The sequence below is a fragment of the Labrus mixtus genome, chromosome 11 (genome assembly GCF_963584025.1).
Source record: "Labrus mixtus chromosome 11, fLabMix1.1, whole genome shotgun sequence".
NCBI lineage: Eukaryota > Metazoa > Chordata > Actinopteri > Labriformes > Labridae > Labrus > Labrus mixtus.
Genome location: NC_083622.1, coordinates 1,487,969 through 1,506,733, shown reverse-complemented (window position 1 = coordinate 1,506,733; position 18,765 = coordinate 1,487,969). Strand labels below are relative to the sequence as shown.

The following is an 18,765-nucleotide window of genomic DNA, read 5'->3' as shown; positions in this document are numbered from 1 at the left end:
GACCGGGGTTTGGAGGGATGCTGCCATGTGGATGCCAGTGTGCGGGTGGGTGGTATCCTGGGACTTTCAGGTCGTCTCCCCTCTCTCTCCGTCCAGAGAGGAAAATAACAGTTAAAGACTTCCAGGAGAGGAGCTTCGTCACACGTCAGAGAAGCTGGAAAAAGATGCTGATGTGTTTCAGCCAATTTAGTCCCCATTGAATCATTAAACTAAAGAGAACGGTTATTACAAGTGATGACAGAAAGGCTCTGTGAGTCATGGTGCTGACTGTAAGGAGCAACAGTCATGCTCACCTTACCACAGAGAGGAATCATCAGATCCACTTCTCTCATTACATGTTCATAAAACATGTCAATCATAGAGGAAAATCCTCCTTCGCTTTAAAATGTCTCTTCACAGTAACGGAGACGGTCCAACACGCACCTGGTGGAATTTTGGGGTAACTGTGTGTCCTAGAGCTGCAAAGGTTCAGAGGAAAAGACGACTTAATTAAGAAGTAACTGAGAATCTTAAAGTTCAGTTCACTTCAAAAATCTACCGAGTGATCATAGAGAGCTGAAAATAACAATGTTCAAATGTACATATATTCTGCCTTGATAAATGGCACACCTTAAATCTCACCTTTAAAAGATGTCTAACTTATCATATGGTAACAAGCTTTCCTGTAAACGCTGCAGGAAATGTCAGCGGTGTCTCGCCTTTACGCTGAACATGTTTCAGCCCGGGAACGAACAAGGAGGGGGAAATAGAGATTAATCAGCGTACCTGCCAGGTGGTGGCAGTAATATAAAACATGGCTGACATTATTTAAACAAGGTTTTCTCCAAAACGAACATACATCATCAAATCTGCCTGAAGTCATCTATGCTTTTCCACAGTTTAGCTTTTGGAAACCAACATTTTGTACATTACGACACCTCGCCTAGGAAAGTGAACGCTTGTGTTTCTCCTTTAATAAACTTTATTTCCCGTTTTCTAGTTCAGAATCCTGCTAAACCATGCTGCGCTACGAGATGCAGTCAGTCCACTGGTGCTGGTTTCAATCCGGGTAGTAGAGCGGGACGAGGAGGCCGTTAACCGGAGCTACAGGCAGGCGGCCACACATTTGTTTTTGCTCGTTTTGTTTGACCAGTGGTTTCATTTCAGATACGATTAAATTATGATATTGATATCGACTGGAGGGTCAAGTTCCAAATTATGGAAGTTGGTCTGGTAGCTGGAGAGGTGCCGGGTCACTTCCTGAGTACTGCTGAGGTGCCCTTGAGTGAGGCACAGAACCCCCAACTGCTCTGGTGTGCTTTCTGTGTAGCAGCCCGACTCTGACATCTCTCCACTAAAGAAGGTCCACAGCTCCTGTTTGTGCATGTGTGTGATTCAGGCCCGTGTGTGTGAGAAGCATGTCGCTCAATAACAGAGAGTAAAACAGAATTTCCCCTCGGGGATTAATAAAGCTTATTCAATTTTAATTTAATAGTGTACCAAAATAAATATCCACCCCAGAAAAAAATGGAAATTAAGAGAATAATAAAAAACAAGAACATTTTAAGTATAAAGCCAAAGCTTAATATAAACTGTTAGAAAAAAAGATGTCCTCTTTAGTGCATCCAGTTACACAGAATGTGAATGTTTTCTCAGCATCGGTCGTCTGATGTTTTGTGCATGAAGGCCCCACTGAGAAGATGTTCTGCTTCTGCTTGCAGCTGCAGCCGCGGAGGATGTTAATGTAAATTTAACCAAAAAAAAAAAAGAAGCGCAGATGTGATGGATTACCTGTCTCATGCAATATTCACGTCTCTAGAGGTTGATTTTGATCGCTCACTGAAGTGAGCACAAGTGGACTCGAAAGTAGGAAATCAATCCAAAATGTTTTGACGCGCTTTCAAACAAATCACCGCGCTGAGTGCGTACAAACTTCCTGCACATGTCCAGGCTTCCACTCTGCCCGCCGCTCTGGAGTTTAACCGTTATTAAATACAAGAAGGATGGTTTCCAAAGATGTTTTAATCTACTTTCTGATGAAATGGTCACTTTTGAGAAAGATTAACGTCGTCTATAAAACAATAAGAATCACTGTGCCTCGTTCTAAAGATTTTTATGTTCATAAGACAGTTCCTAAGAAAACTAATGTGGGATTCATGGTGTGTTCTCAAACTGCAGGTTTTTACGACCTGTGTTCTTTGACTGATGAACGCCATGCATGTTTTTACTAAATAGCAGAGAAATGCCCCTTTTATGCCCATATAAGGGCATGAGCCTGCAGGGCCGTGTGCAGCGTGAACACACAGAAGTCGCGCTGACTGAAAAAACAACAAAAAGAAGTCAAGAGACGACGGGAATGTCCAAATTAAAATCTTCAAACCTTAGTGCACTGGACTGTAGTTGTTCTTATTTCTTAAAGGTTATTTTTGGTCATTATTTTAGAGACAGGACAGTGGATAGAGAGAGAGAGAGGAGTGACATGCGGGAAATGAGCCACAGGTCAGACTTGAATCCTCACTGCCTGCTTTGGGGACTATTCCTCGTGGGGTGCTAGGCAACAGGTGCCCCCAGAAGTCGTTCTTAAGTAGATGTTCATCCACTTAAGAATGACTTCAGGGGGCACCTGTTGCCTAGCAATGTTTTTCTTATCGCTAAGAACAAATTTCAAATAAGAAAACTCTGGATATTCTCCGGACCTGGTTGTTCACATATGCTCCTCACAGCTGGAGACTTTCCCTGTCAGACAGGAGGGGGGACGGGGGGTCTCCTGAGGTAAGACATGCAGCCCACTCGGACTTGCTGTGGGAAAAATCCTAGGGGTCTGAAGGAGAAACTCCGGGTGAAGTCAGAGTGAGAGAGTCGGCTGTTTGCGTTCACACATGCAGCTCCTCCTGGAGTTTTTCAGGAGATTTCTGCAGGTGTGAAAGTCCTATAAGAGGGTTTACAGAACACATTTCTTCTGGAGAATAACGGTTGATGAATAAGTCCCAGAGAATTCAGATGAGTGATTTCTGATGCTGAGATCATCATTCAGCCCTAACAGCCAGTGGAGTTTTCTCTGAACGTCGTTGTGTGTGTTTATTTTTAAGCAATTAAAAAAAACCTCCCTTTGGCTCGTGTGCGTCTTTCAGCAGAGTGTCTGTTAAATTAACTCGTATCTGCAGTTAGGAGCAGGCGCTTCCTTTTTTCTGTGAGCGCCGGCCTCTAATGGCTGCACGGATTGATTTAAATGCAAACTAGAGAGGATTTAATGAACTGCTTTTACAGAAGAGCTCTAATAGAAATGTACACACTCACAGGCAGACTGCTGAGAAGTTCACACAACATTAATTATGCATCGTAGGACCTCTAAGAAAGAGACTAAAAATGTGCAAAGAGAGCGTTTGATACGGGTGAAATGTGTCGAGACTTTTGTACATGATGAGGACAAGAGGAACAGATAAACAGAACAATCACACAAAACGACATCATTTAACAATCATTGGGATGTAATGTTTAATAGTCTGACGTGACATAAATCTCATAAAGTCTGTGAACCGTGGAGCGAATGTAGCGCAGCACACACGAGGTGAGTAATGTCCACGTCTGGTGTCATTATGCTGTTGTGATTTAAGGTGCTTCTATCTGCATCGTAATGAGCTACAGGCGATTGAGCATCGATGAAGCGTGAGGTCGACATCGTACTCTGGAGGGAGTTTGACTGTGCTGCTCCGCGGTTTTTTACACACCGTGTGTCGTTCAGTTCAGGGCGCAGGAAATGGTGAAGAAAATACAGAGATAATCTCAGATCTGTTCTGTAAATGTGATGAGAGATCTCAGAGAGGTCCTGGACTGTAAACATCTATACAGTAGACGCAGCTGGTGGAGAACCAGATCACAGGTGACCCTCATGTTCCCAACCCAAGTCCCAGTACAGACGGAGCTCCTGACACCACAAACAATAATTTACTTTGAGAAATGATGCAGATTCTTTACCTTTTTATGAAAAATAGTAATATATGATACCCTAACATACACAGGCGTCAGAATCTGATTTGATACATCTCCTGTATTAACTCGATTTAAAGTCTTTATATGTGATTTTTCACACTTAAATATAATAGAAATCAAGTCTATCCTCTGAAAATAACTCTGTGAGTCATGACTGTCTACAATGGGTGTAACACCCGAGTCCCACTGTCTGTGATGTTTTCAGAGTTTTCAGAGTCCTATCTTCACTTTGTTTACATCGCCCGGACGGCCGGCTGACTCCTCCCCTCGTGTATAAAAGTTGTTTAATTGAGGGACTAGAGAAAAGAAGAATAACATACTGTACTCACTGCTTAACTGTGTTTCTAGATCACGCTCATTTCAGGTAAATTTACATGCAGTGTGAAGATACGAGCCTAATAAAGATCGCTAGCATTAGCATGCTAACACAACAATGCAGCGCGAGTTGTTTTGGTTTCATGCTGGTGCTCAAGGGCGACATCTGCTGGATCAAAAAATCACATATAAAGACTTTAAAGACATCGATGCCTTTTCATAAATCAAACACATTTTCTCTCTTTTTAGCAGGATAGAAAAAAAAGAAGCTGTGTTGTCTCTTATTGTCTGATCACTCGTCATCATGTGTGTTTCAGATGTTGGTGACGACTCCAGAGAAGTGGGACGTCGTGACCAGGAAGAGTGTCGGCGACGTGGCTCTCTCGCAGATCGTGCGTCTCCTCATTCTGGATGAAGTTCACCTCCTCCATGAAGACCGAGGACCCGTGCTGGAGAGCCTGGTGGCCAGGACCATCAGACAGGTGAGTCCTTTTTATTCCTCAGTAAGTCTCTGTGTGTTAGAATCAGATAATCAAAACATATTTAACTTGTTTCAAGCCTAAATCAGACATGGCAGTGTTAAAAACACAGGTGTGAACATTTCTGCAGTTAGAGAAAATCTTCATGAATCTGCCCAAGACTTTTCTTTGGAACCGCCAAAGAAGAAATTAAAGCAAAAACTTGTGAAGATATTGGTGAATGACGCCCACTCTCTTTAACACCAAGGGAGTTCAATGTTTCAGGAAATATAACCTGTGGGATTTACCCAACCAGCTCTGTGTTGCAGAGGTGGGAAACATCTGCTTAAATACAGACCATTAGTGCTTTCACACCTGCACAAAAATGATAATAAGATCCTGAAGTTTTCAGGGTGAGCTGCATGTGTGAACGCAAACAGACCATTTTTTCACTTAGACTTCACCCGGACTCTGTTTTACTTCATCTGCTACTTCCTCATCGTCCTTTTTACGTCAAGTCTTACATCTCGATTGACCGGGGTAGAGTCTCACTGTAAGGTACAGTCAGATCAGGAGGATTTCAGGGGCAGTCCTCCTGAAATGCTCTAGAAATTTGCTGGATTGCATCTGTGAAAACGGCTCAAGGCTGGACATAATTTAACTTTTTTTAAATGTGTGTAGTATTAAATAAGATGCTTACATGCCGGACTTGACAGTACTTGTTACTCTTACAAATTTTAGTCAGTAGGTCCTTACATATGGTCCTGGACTTGGACTAACTTCCTGAAATATCTCTTTATTTTCCACCCAGTACTTCTCTGCCAAGTTGCATTTCTTATCCACCGTCAGTCTGCTAACAAAAACGTTTGAAGCTCAGCCGCAGACTGAGGAGGAGAGGCTCACAGACAGTAACTGTGCATTTATTCTCTTGTTGCATCAGCATCATGTCATGCAGCAGTCACTTTCCATCTTGACTCATGATATCCACCACCAGTGAAGTGAAGGCTGCAGACTGAGACACAAAGGGAGAGACTCAGCATGTGTGTGGGAGAGGGAGTTTAAAGCAGGAGAGGGAGAGAGAGTAATTAGTGCAACCAGGGAGTTTTATGTGTTTTATGCTTCTTAATTAATTAAAATGTTTGTTTTTATGTATTCAGGGAGTTAAAGATTTTAATTATATCAGCGTTTTGAGTCCAAAACCATGTTTTCATGTTTTTAACAACAAGCAGGAGGACAGGACCCAGCATGCTTGTCATGCCAACACTGAATAAAGCAGATGCTTATTTACAAATTAATTATTTAAAAATCCTTTTAAATACAGTGGTATGTCCAACACGTCCATTGTTCCAAAACAGGAAAGTATGTAGTATAAATGATTCCTTTGATCAAAAAATAACAAGACTCTCTTTAGGTGAGATTTACAGATCCTGCAGGCAATCCTGCATTATGCCTTCCTCCTGCATCATGCCCTCCTCCTACAGCATGCCCTCCTCCTGCATCATGCCCTCCTCCTGCATCATGCCCTCCTCCTGCATCATGCCCTCCTCCTGCATCATGCCCTCCTCCTGCAGAATGCCCTCCTCCTGCATCATGCCCTCCTCCTGCATCATGCCCTCCTCCTGCAGAATGCCCTCCTCCTGCATCATGCCCTCCTCCTGCATCATGCCCTCCTCCTGCAGAATGCCCTCCTCCTGCATCATGCCCTCCTCCTGCATCATGCCCTCCTCCTGCATCATGCCCTCCTCCTGCATTATGCCCTCCTCCTGCATCATGCCCTCCTCCTGCAGAATGCCCTCCTCATGCATCATGCCCTCCTCCTGAATTATGCCCTCCTCCTACAGCATGCCCTCCTCCTGCATTATGCCCTCCTCCTGCAGCATGCCCTCCTCCTGCATCATGCCTTCCTCCTGCAGCATGCCCTCCTCCAGCAGCATGCCCTCCTCCTGCATCATGCCCTCCTCCTGCATCATGCCCTCCTCCTGCAGCATGCACTCCTCCTGCAGCATGCCCTCCTCCTGCATCATGCCCTCCTCCTGCAGAATGCCCTCCTCCTGCATCAGGCCCTCCTCCTGCAGAATGCCCTCCTCCTGCATCATGCCTTCCTCCTGCAGAATGCCCTCCTCCTGCATCAGGCCCTCCTCCTGCAGAATGCCCTCCTCCTGCAGAATGCCCTCCTCCTGCATCATGCCCTCCTCCTGCATCATGTCCTCCTCCTGCATCATGCCCTCCTCCTGCAGCAGGGATGCTGCTGCATCTCTCTCCTCTGCCCTGACAGCAGGTACACAAACAGTCTGGTTTCAAGATCATCCATGATGCCCACAGGCTCAGAGAGGAAGAATTGTAGGATCAGTTTCATGAACCAATAATTGTAGATTCTGCACAAAAATGTAGAACATGTACACGCAGCATGGTTTGAGAAGTGTTCCAGATCCCCTTTTGCCAATCACTTGACAGCAGGCTCCTGTTTACAGGACAAAGAGCCCGTATGGAGAGCAACACAATCATCCGATATGATAGACCTGGATGCCATCAGCGGTAGTCTGATGGCAATTTATCTCCTTAATGGATCTGTGCATAAAAGTACAGCAAACAATCTGTTGTAGATCAAACATTTACATTGAGCAACAAATCAGCTTGAAGCTGTAGTACAAAAAACAATCAGTGTTTAGATTTCCAAACTGAGCATTTCCTTTGTTTGAGAACATATCTAACATAAACTGCGTGAGACAAGTTTGAAAGTGAAATTCAGACGATATGAATTCCTGATAGTCTGAGAAATTGTCCTGAATTCATCTTTGAAAACGGTTCTGGACTTTTATCTTAACCTACCTGTGTGTGAGAGATGCTTTTAGGATTTGAGCTCGCTTAATTTCTTACCACTGCATCCACGCCACATTCTGATGAGCTGCAGTGATGCGGCGTGGTTCTCAGGGAAACTAATGACTGAAGAAAGAGATGAGATGTTTTAAAAACGGACTCATCCTGTCTCCAGTCTCATCCAGTGAATGACACTTTGACCCTGAAAGCACGCCGTCTGTGTGAGGTGACTCAGCCTCTTCAGAGCTGAGAGTGTGTGCTGTATGTAAGCAGAACAACTCAGCTGAGACACAACTCTACCTGCACACTCTTTGAGTCAGTTACATCAAAAGAAATCCTGCTTCATCGTTTGTAATCCACGGCAGTGAAAAAAGCAATAACGACGAGCGGGTTACATTTGCTAACAGGTAAGAGTAGCCTTCCTCGATGACTCTTCTGTACTATTATAGCTTTTTATAGCAGCTCTTAAAGCTCTCAATACATCCACCTGACCTAGAAACCATTAGCAGCAGGAGTATCACATCATCAAACCTCGTAAAGCTGCTAAATAGGTGTTCAATGCTGCTATTGAAAAAGTTACACACCTTCCACTATAAAGAATACAATTATTATTTCCAATTGGAGTATGACTGAAGTATGATGGACTTGCACCCAACATGCATGGAGAACAGCTTTACTCTGAGAGGAGAGAGAGAGAGAGCAGGGCAGGGTGGAACGGAGAGACGGGGATGCAGGGATGAGCTGCCGTGCTCTGCAGCGACGGGGACCTCTCGGCAGGGTTAACCGCAAAGGTAATTGAAAACTGGTCCGTACATGTGACCGCTGTTTACTCGGTTCACAGCCCATTTATCTGCAGGTTTAGCTGATATTACTGAAGAAGGGGCTGACTAGGCGCTTTGTGCACCTTTAACACCTCTGGAGGTTGTGCTGCAGTGCACAAGTTTGAAGCTTCTGGACTGTCTGCGTGCCAGCAGACTGCATGCATGCTGTCAGTGCTTTGAACACAGCTGGAGACCTGAATGGAAGTATTACGCTGCACAAATCTAAACAAGTTTATTTTGTCCAATTTCTGGACACAAATATCTAATTGCCTTTATTTTAAGCCAAATTCACCCAACAAGTCCAGTTACAAAAAGAAAGAAAACACCAAAAATAAAAAATTACTGCGTTGTACTCTAGGAGTGACTCGAAATTAGATGACTGTATCTAAAATAGTTTTTGCAGTGTATCATGCCAATAAACACAAAGGTATGATCACTATCACAGTCTGTAGAGCCAGTAGGGATGTTACCAAAGGCAAAACACACAAATCCATGTAGAACTGATGTGTGATTGGCCGTACCTCCCTCCTGAGTTTTTCCCAAGTACAGTTCTTGGTGAGCTTGATTTTTTTTACTGCAGTTATTCCCCACTCTCACTCTCTCTCGCCCTGGTTCCCTACTCTATCCAACGCCCTATCTAAATAGAGGCAAAAGCCCCAAACATATATCTTTAAAGAGTATAGGGACATATCAGTAATCGCTGGATATTTGAGTGAACATGCCTCAATTCAGTGAAAAAATACAGACAATCTCTCTATATGGTCTCTACTTCTTCTTCGCTTTTTTTCCTCTTTGGAAGTTTTGGCTCCGTCTAAACTGGTGTAATGGACTGATTACGGTATCACCGTAATGCCATAAGATGTGAGGGAGGAGCTACAGGCCAGACTTGAACCCAGGCCGCCCACTTGGAGGATTACAGCCTCCGTTCATGGCGCTCGACCTAACTGCTAGGAAATCTGTGACTCGACTCCATACTCCATAAAATATCATACGGTGATTTCTAAATGCAAAGTTCAACATGAGGAGGGATCGTTAATATAAAGCAGCTTTTTGTTAAGGGCGCCAGAGTTACTGTAAAAATCAACTTTGTCTGGGCTGCAAACAAACACCTCTGTCGCTGAACGCCCGCCCCCATCGATGTCTGCCAGAGATGTCGTTCTTTTCCTCTCTTGGATCTGTGGCTCCTACATCGAGTACTGCAAACAATACTCGTGTCCTCTGTTCTCGCAATTAAGCTGAACAGAGGGAGAGTGCAGGACGACCTCCAGACGTGTGCAGCTGAAAAGAGAGGCAGACATGCACAGGTAGAATAGTGTCACACTAACCAGGAAGAAACGATCAGAACTAGTATTCACATGGATCTAACGTGGGCCTGGATAGGATCAGCCTCTTCTGATTGAGGTGATTACATGAAGAGTCTTTTATTCTGATAGTGTGTGTCCTTGTAAACATAGCTAGTGTCTGTTTCTTTCCCTCCAACGACAAAGTTGATTTATCTCAGTAATGACAACATGATGATGGAACAGTATTGTCACGGCTCCCTCTGGAGTGGGTTATCATCTCAATGAGTGGGAAGAAAAACACATGTATGGAGTGTGTACTCCTCCTGGTGCTCCTCTGATTTACCTCCTGTGACCCTGAAATAGTCCTTTCCATGTCCCATTACAGCTGACACGCACCAGCAGTCAAAGTATCCACACCGTCATCTCCGCTGGTCTGCAGCAGTTGTTTTTATGCCTCCCTGCTGGTGACAGCCGCGGTCAGAGGAGAGCTCTTCTCAGGCTGTCCGTCCAGTTATTTCAGGAACTACTGGAGGGAATCTCTGCAAGACTGGCACAAATATCCACTTTGACTAAAGGATGAGCTGACTACATTTAGGTGGTTAAAGTCGAAGGCCGCTGCCTCTCTTGAGATTCAGAAACGTTATGAAGCTGAGTGAGGAGTGGAATAAGTGTTTCAAAGGAGAGATGGAGAGGGAGGCAGTTAAATGGAGGTTAAAAATGGAAAGGAAGATGGATAGGAGGCAGCTTGAAATGTCATGAAGGAAAGAAATGAGGATACAAAATAATACAGAATACTGTAGATGTAGAGAAGTCAAAGGAAGCAGCAAAAGAACTGGATGAAAATGGGGAAAACAGTTAGAGGGAGTAACTTTAGATGTGCCATACTGTATAAAACATGGACGTCGTCTCAGTGACGTCACCCATTGCTCTCTGAAGAGGTGTTATGAAGCCTTGCGATTGTGGTCACCATTTTGAAAATGCCTTCTCAACCTGTATTCTTCTTTGATTTGTGAATTGTCCGTTTCCCTTTGCAAACAGTGTGACGTGGTGCTTTTGTTTTGAAGGTGGACAAAAGGAAGTGTGGTGTTTTGTATTGACGAGCTGTTGACAATAAACGACTAGCAGTGAGCCAAATCAAGTTTTTCTCCAGTGTTGACATGAGACAAAGCACCAAATTTCAACACAGATATTATTAATGCACCACTTGCTCCTCTTTGTAAAACAAGCTAACAAGCTCAGTTGAGTGAGGAAAGCAAAATATTTCCTGTTAGACTCTGTCAGAGCCCCTTATTCATGAAATAATGAAAATGAAAATTCCTTGTTAATTTAGTGAACATAGGAGCATTTTGAAAATCAAAGCCTGGGCACTGGGAGATGAAACATTTAATGCTGTTTCTCTGTTACAGAGGATTATGTTTCTGTACATGAAAAGAAACGAGCAGGTTTACTCTGTTTGCTGTTAATTATACCGGTGTGTGGCCGGCAGAGAAGCATGTGTTGTGTTTTGTGTGAGAATGTGTAAGCAGCTCGTAGCCCCCGCCCCCCTCTGACAGAAAAACACTCTGTGTGCCAGCAGCTCGCCAGGCAGCCCCCTCCCCCCTCCCCTCTCCCCTGTTCATCCCTCTGTCCAATTATTGCCACACCTGACGGCCTGCTATAATTGATTGTGCTGAAGGAATTAAGGCGGCTGCCTCTGAAGCGCTCGGTGCTTAAGTTCAGGTCTTCAGACACATTAATATGGAAATCCCCGTAAACTGAATGATATTTGTCCCTCTTTTTATGCAAATGTTTTTCCAACTGAACCAGTTATCACTTTGATGTTTTCCTTGGGAGAGCTTTGGTTCAGACTACATTTTCTTCGCCGGGTATTCTGCTACCAATTATGCTCTGCGCTCAAGATAAAGTCCCTCTGTAACCTTTATTATAAAGGCCTTTAATGTGGCTCTGTTGTACAGCGTCCGCCTCAACGTTTACTCTTTAAGCTCACATAAGGCATGCCTGTTAGAAGTAAGGGCCTCAATGTGATTATGAAAGCCTACAAGAATGATCATAACAAGTTTTATAGTATAGGTCAAATGTAAATATATCAGGCTGTCAAAACACAATTCAGTCCATAAGAGCTTTTATAAAAGGGTTGTTGTGCTCAATGCAACTTTAGGAAACACGGTCGTTTTGTTAGTTGTTTGTGCAAAAAGAAGAAAGCCTTGGAATCCCGCAGGAGGAGCTGGAAATCGTTGCTGGGGAGAAGGAAGTCTTGGTGACTTACTGCACCTGCTGCCACCGCGACCCGACCTCGGATAAGCGGAAGAAAATGGATGAATGAAAAAGAAGAAAAGGAAAACGGCTGATTTTTCTTAAAACCTTTTTTTTTTTTTTATCTTAAAATTGGGCTGTTGACCAGTGTGACCGGTATTCAACGGCCGCTATTATCTATCTAAAGCTGTGTTCTGGACACACCTCATCTTGTCATAAACAGCAGCAACCGCCGTCACCCTTTGAATGCGACCTTACATGACTGAAGATTCGTCCCCAATCATAGTGTAATGCAAGCGGCTGCTTCTGCGCTTAGCGTGCTGGGACTAATAAGCTATATAGACCAGGCTGGTGGTGCCCTTTTTTAACAGCTTTTTAGGTCATAATCCTGCATTTAAAGAGATATGTTGTAAAGTAAATACATCTTGTTGAGTGCTGGTTTGCTTGAAAAGACCCCCCTTTAGTTTAAGACAACGAGTATCTCAAAGGAGGTGGCCAGCGTGAGTCTAGGCTAATGGGTCGGCGGCTGCGTTTTCTTAGGGCGCACTCACTCTAGGCCAAGTTGTCCTGTACCGTGCTGAAGCATGATTGCCTTTCCTCCCCATTCCCCCGCTGGCCTGCACTCACACTGCTCCAGGACTAACCGGGCCTGAACACGGTTACCTCTTGTACATAACGTCGTAATACAACACATGCATGACTTTACATGATCATGGCTGTGGGTACGAACTTTATAACTGATGGGCGCTTTGTGTTTGTTTGTTTTTTATTTATGAATTAAATAATTGAATTGCACTTGGGACAAATGATTTCTCTAAAAAAAAATTGTCTGAATCGCCGACCTGATTGAAGTGCTTTAAATTGAGATTGAAGTGGATGAGGGGTGTCGCTGGTTATTTCATGTGCTTTCCTTTTAGTGTTCAGTATACGCCCGCAACTGCAAAAGCAGCCTCTGTTGGTTCCACATACACATAATTATCTCACAGTGATGCAGCTCGCTCGGGGCTTCCATTAAAGGAAATGTTTCCTGCAGCTGTGACGTTTGTGACCTGGTGCTGCTGCAGCTTTCTAATCTGTACCTCCAATAAACACCTGTTTAAAGTCAGGTACTTTTTGAGTCATAAACTGCTGTGTTGGGTTTATATAACTAATGCCAGCATGATAACTTTATCAAAAACACATTATATTAAACTACACTAAAGGAAGGGTTGGTCATTTCCTCCAGATTCACTTTTTTAAGATTTTGGTGTAAATTGTCTTTAGGTCCTGACAGAAATTAATAACTCATGTTCTCTGAAAAAGGAACAAAGAAAATCCATCATCTGTATCAGTTTGTAAGTCTGTAAAAACTTTGACCAATGTCTGCCACGAGGTACCAATCTGATGAACCAATCACATGCCTCCCTACTCGCTTTCTACCTCATGCATGCACGAGCCCACACTCAAAGAATGAGTTGAGATCCGCTCCTGTAGCAACAGCGCTCGTGCATGTAAGTGAGGGGCGTGGCTTTAGAGGGAGCACAGAGGGGAGGGGGTGCAGACGGAGCACTGAGGGAATGCTACTTTCAAAATCATGCTTGTTTTTGAAAATGACCCACCCTGCCTTTAATCAAGATGTAACTTTTTGACGTGGTCACTGGTCTGTCTCTTTGTGAGCTACATGGTTCTCAGATCACCACGCTACCTAATGTTGTGACCTTTTACATTTGATTTTAACGGGCTCATTACTCGCTCTGCTCGAGGCGAGTGTACATCGAGCTGTTAATCACAATCACCTGATGATGTTGTCATTAAAGTTTATGATGCAACAAAACGCGCCTGAAACACGGACGCTGCACGCCTTGCACGGCTGAGTAGAGAACAAAGAACGCCTGCAGACACTTTGACTCTGTTTAAGGTGAAAAACGGAGCACACACCTCTGCAGTGTGAGGAAGCCGTGTGCTGCTGTGGACGTGTGGATGTGTAGTGCACTGCGTAGCTGCTTCTAGGGATTGGCTGGGTCTTATCTTGATGGGCTGGTTTGACAGGTACTGCATCACATTAAAGGCCTTACCAATCTTCCCTGTCACATCCAGCAGGAGGCTCACAGATAGGGCAGCCCCCCCTCCCCCCCCCCACTCAGCCCCTCCATTATTTTTACTCTTCTTACCCGCGTTGATACACAACATATTGGATTTTCTTCAGGTTTCAAAGACAAAATAAAGACAGAGAAGTACACGAGCAAGAACATCTACTTGTTCTCAGAACAAGAGGAACAGACCTCGGGGCTCGGATGAAACACTTTTGATCCTGATTCAACTTCATCACGATTTTTAAATCCAAATCTTTTTGTTATTTCAGTCCTAAAGAAATGCTCAAATGATGTGATTTGATAAGATCAATTATTTCACTTTTCTTTGTCTTTAAAACAAAAACAATCATGAGTACTTTTTCCAACAGTCTGTCAGGCGGTCTTTGCCTTTTTATATAATGAATCTGTTTTCGGTTATTTAACTAACACTCTGCTGAAACACTCAGGGCCATCTGTTCACACAAATTCACTTTCTCTGTGATCATCATCTGATAGCTTCTGTTTTCTTCGAGCGCACTCACACTCGGCCCAGTTGTCCTGTACCGGGCTTAAGCACGATTGTCTCCTGGACTGTGAGGGTCAAACTTGTTTGGCATGGTACAGATTGCCTAGTGTGAGTGTGCCCTTAGTTACCAGGGCTACCCTCACAGAGTACTTGATTGGTTAGCTGGTGTAGCAGGTTGCTAAACGGTACGGGCTGAGATGTTTCAGCAGGATCGCTGCTGAACAGAGCGACTGAATAAACATTGAACCAACTCTCTGAACGCTCTGACTACGATGCTGGGTGGTTGTTGGTGCAGCAGTTGCCTTCCAAGGACTCACGCTGCTGATTTCACTCTCTTCATCGATCTGCAAAAAGAGAAGTGGACTTTCATTGCATTCAGGCTAACCACGGCCAAGACAGTGGGCTAACATCAAGTAATGAACTCCTCTGCAGCTCTGCTACAAACAGAGATGTGTGCATGTTCCTGTTATAAATGATTTAAAATTAAAAAAAACAGCAGTAAGAGCCTAACGTTGTGTAGCTGGTTTAACCTGCAGGATGACTAGATCTCGTTATAAATATTTGAAATAATACTAAAAAAATAAATCACAGAAACACAGATGTAAGCTCTGCCTTTCTATCGCAGTTCACTTGATTTCTGAGTAACTGTGACACGTTCTCGTTGTCTCATGTTCAGGTGGAGTCCACTCAGAGTATGATCCGGATCCTGGGACTGTCGGCCACCTTACCCAACTATCTGGACGTGGCCTCCTTCCTCCATGTCAACCCGTACATCGGCCTCTTCTTCTTCGACAGCCGCTTCAGGCCGGTGCCGCTCGGACAGACGTTTGTTGGAATCAAAAGCAACAACAAGGTAAAAAAAGAGTATAAAGGTCGATTACTGTAACATGCCCGGGTCGATTAGGCCTTCTGAAGGTATAGTCAGAGAGGTTTAAAGTTTTACTTCATCGGTATTTTAAAGTTTGTAGTCACTACGTTTTAGTAAGATAGATGGGGTTTATATCAGAAACACCTTCAACAGAATACCTCTCAGTGCACAGATACCCTCGACTAACCTGATATCAAACATTGAATATAATGATTTCCTGTCAGATTAAACTCTTTGTAAGAATTAGATCACGTTGAGTTGTGCATGTTTACCTATGAAAGTAGCCAGTTGGTGTATCTTTATTAAGATAAAGCAAAGCAGGTAACTATGAGTATCTTATGTTACTCTGACTCTGTTTTTAGATCCAGCAGCTTCATGACACGGAGGAGGTGTGTTACAACAAAGTTCTGGAGCAGGTCAAGGCCGGCCATCAGGTGAGTCACAGCAAAAAAAAATACAACTTAAAGGTACATGATGTCAAATTTTATCACAGTGTTTACATTCAAATGTATAGATTAATGAAAAATGGACTCAACCTGTGTTATATATTTGTTTGTTGTTGAGTTATCAAAGCCAGAGAAATCCGTCGTTATACATGGACATGTGCTGACAGACCAGCATGTTTATGGTTGCCATGGAAACACCGGATGTTACGTCAAAGACCGCTGCATAAGGAAGTGGCTACATTAGCTCGTCTGTAAACATATTCTCTTCCTCAGGTCGGTTTCACCCCGTCGTCATGACTACGGTCAATGTCATCTTTTGTTATTAAGATCAGATTGAGAGCCCCCTAGTGGTGGAATCTACAAACTGTGCCTTTAAATAAAAGAACACAGTAACGTTACTGGATCTTCAAAGAGATATATTTCAATACAACTCCACGTTGAACAGAAACTCCTGCAGTCAATATTCTTGCGTCGGGTTCTGAATGAACACCTGCTCTCTAAAGTCTCAGAAGTCTTTATCTCCCCCAGTGTTACACTCCCCCCCCCCCCCCCCCCCCCCCCACACACACACACTTCCTTTCCCTTTCCTTCCCTCCATCCACTCCCTCTCTGCAGCCTCAGAGAGCCCGCTGGGAACACCAGAGTTGTGAATTCAGATTTAACCGTTTATCTGCCATCTGCTGCAGGAGTTGAATTCCTATTGAGCACAGTGGTTATCCTGTCTGCATCATTTCATTTAAACGCAGGCATACACACAAACACACACACACACACATACACACACACACAGACACACACACACACACACACAAACAGACACACACACACATACATAAACACACACACGCAGACACACACACACACACAGACACACACACAAAAACCTTCACACACACACAAACACACACTTTCCTATTCTTCTCTTTCCTCGTCTCTTCTGCTGCTCATTATCTCCCTCAGAGACGCTCTGTATACGAGTCTTGCTGTGGCCCTTGAGGACGTTTAAACAAACTTCTTTTAAACGACTGACTGACTTTTTTTTTTTATCTCGGTGTTTTTTGAACGATACAATGGTCGAGTCCGGCTGACGGTGGAGACCGCTGAGGCCGCAGCTCCGCTCAGGACGCCTCCATCTCGCTCGTATTAAATTGTCAGGAAGTGGCTGTGACACATACTCATTTCATCTGGGAGGATCTGATGGATGAAATTTCCTTTATGATTTTTCCCCGCGCCCTCATGGTGGGAAAGCCCGCTGCCAGAAAGAAGTTTAATAAGCTGCGGGGCCGGGCGGTTTCTGCCGACAAACGCTGATAAAACACCTTCAACAAATAACTTCTGCTGCCGCGGTCTCTTCTGACACACACACACACACACACACACACACACACACACACACACACACAGCTGGTTCCTGCAGTATTGTGCAGTCATGCAATAATCTATTTCTCAAATGAAACAAAATGTGTTGCTATGGTTACAGGTAAATACAGGAGAGTGAGTTTGATCATTTTACCTCCAGTTTGTGGTTTCTTAACTAATATGTAATCTCTATATTCTGATGTAGTCGTTTTTACTTCACTGAACCAAAGAATGAAAACACATGAAGTTTATAAATGCCCGGTTAGATTAACTTAATTTGTCTGAACATGTGTTCAGATAAAGGTCGGAGTCGGCCGTCTCTCTACTGGAATTTTGGAAAATTCGATCCCCAGCTCCCCTGCATGTGTCCTTGTGCACGGACTTGACCTCAAGTTGCTCCCTCTGCTTCGGCGGCGTCGTATGAATGTGTGTGAATGGGATTATTTACTTCTGATGGACTCTTTACTCAGCAGCCTCTACCATCAGTGTGTGAATGTGTAGGTGTGACCTGCGGTGTAAAATGATTTGAGTAGTCAGAAGACGAGAAAATAAATATACAAGCTCAAGTCCATTTACCCTTTACCAAACTCAGGGCAAAGACGCATATTTACACAAGCTGATTTTTTTTCCTCAGAACATTTAGTCAAATAAATCAGCTCTGAGACTCTCCTGATGTCCTGCTTCAAAAATGGTCAGCCAAACTCAATAAAAAAAACTATTAACCGTGGAGAAAAACCAAATTAAACACATTTTTACATACTATTCTGCATCAAGGTATTGTTTCTTTATCACCCTTTTTTATTGTCAATAAATTAAAACATCTGAACTTCTGTGTTAAACGTCGTCTTGTGCTCATATCTTTGTATTTCACAGGTGATGGTGTTCGTCCACGCTCGTAACGCCACGGTGAGAACGGCCATGGCGCTGATCGAGATGGCAAAGAACCACGGAGAGACGTGCTACTTCCAGCCTGAGCAGAGTTCTGACTACGGCCAGTGTGAGAAACAGGTAGAGGACGTTTCATTTCTCTTTGATTCCACCTTTAGATGCTGGAAAGTTTCAGCTTCTCATCCTGAAAGTCATTTAGAAATGAGTTTCTTTTATTGGAAATTGTGTTAGCTATGGAGAGAGTCCTTTCCCGGAGTGAAGGAGTTTGTTCACAGTGAGGGTAAAATGGACTGTACCTGTGCTATTAGCGCTCAGCGACAGGTGTTAGCTCCAGTCTGGTTAGCTGGTTAGCTAGTTAGCTACCAGACCTGGGATACAGGTATGGTAAGCTTCTGAAGTGAGAAGATGTGATTGAATGACGAGTGATGCTGCGTCAGGGTTATATAGAGAGGGCTGGCGTAGTGGTATAGAATACAAACCACATGATGTATTTTTGTAGGCCAACCTGGAAGTATCAGCGCCATGGGGGTCTAATGAGAATCCTCCTATGGGATGTTTTCATTGGATTTTGGATCATTACAGAAAATAATCTCTGTGTTAAACACACGTTTCTGAAGCGTAGGCGTTTTGTTCAGCAGGATAATCTTCACAGATGAACGCCATTTTTATGATGTTTGAAGCGTTAATGCGGCCGACAGAAGTAAAAAGCTA

At 43.8% G+C, this 18,765-nt stretch overlaps 1 protein-coding gene across 4 annotated transcripts in view; it reads left to right on the top strand.

Annotated features, from left to right (window-relative positions):
• ascc3 (activating signal cointegrator 1 complex subunit 3) overlaps positions 1 to 18,765 on the top strand; it is a 138,468-nt gene that overhangs the window by 54,201 nt on the left and 65,502 nt on the right. For all 4 annotated transcript variants that reach the window (XM_061049534.1, XM_061049537.1, XM_061049536.1 and 1 more), the window contains exons 11-14: positions 4,602 to 4,766; positions 15,170 to 15,346; positions 15,724 to 15,795; positions 18,040 to 18,174. In XM_061049534.1, coding sequence (XP_060905517.1) covers positions 4,602 to 4,766; positions 15,170 to 15,346; positions 15,724 to 15,795; positions 18,040 to 18,174 — 549 coding nt within the window. The remainder of the gene's footprint in view (positions 1 to 4,601; positions 4,767 to 15,169; positions 15,347 to 15,723; positions 15,796 to 18,039; positions 18,175 to 18,765) is intronic.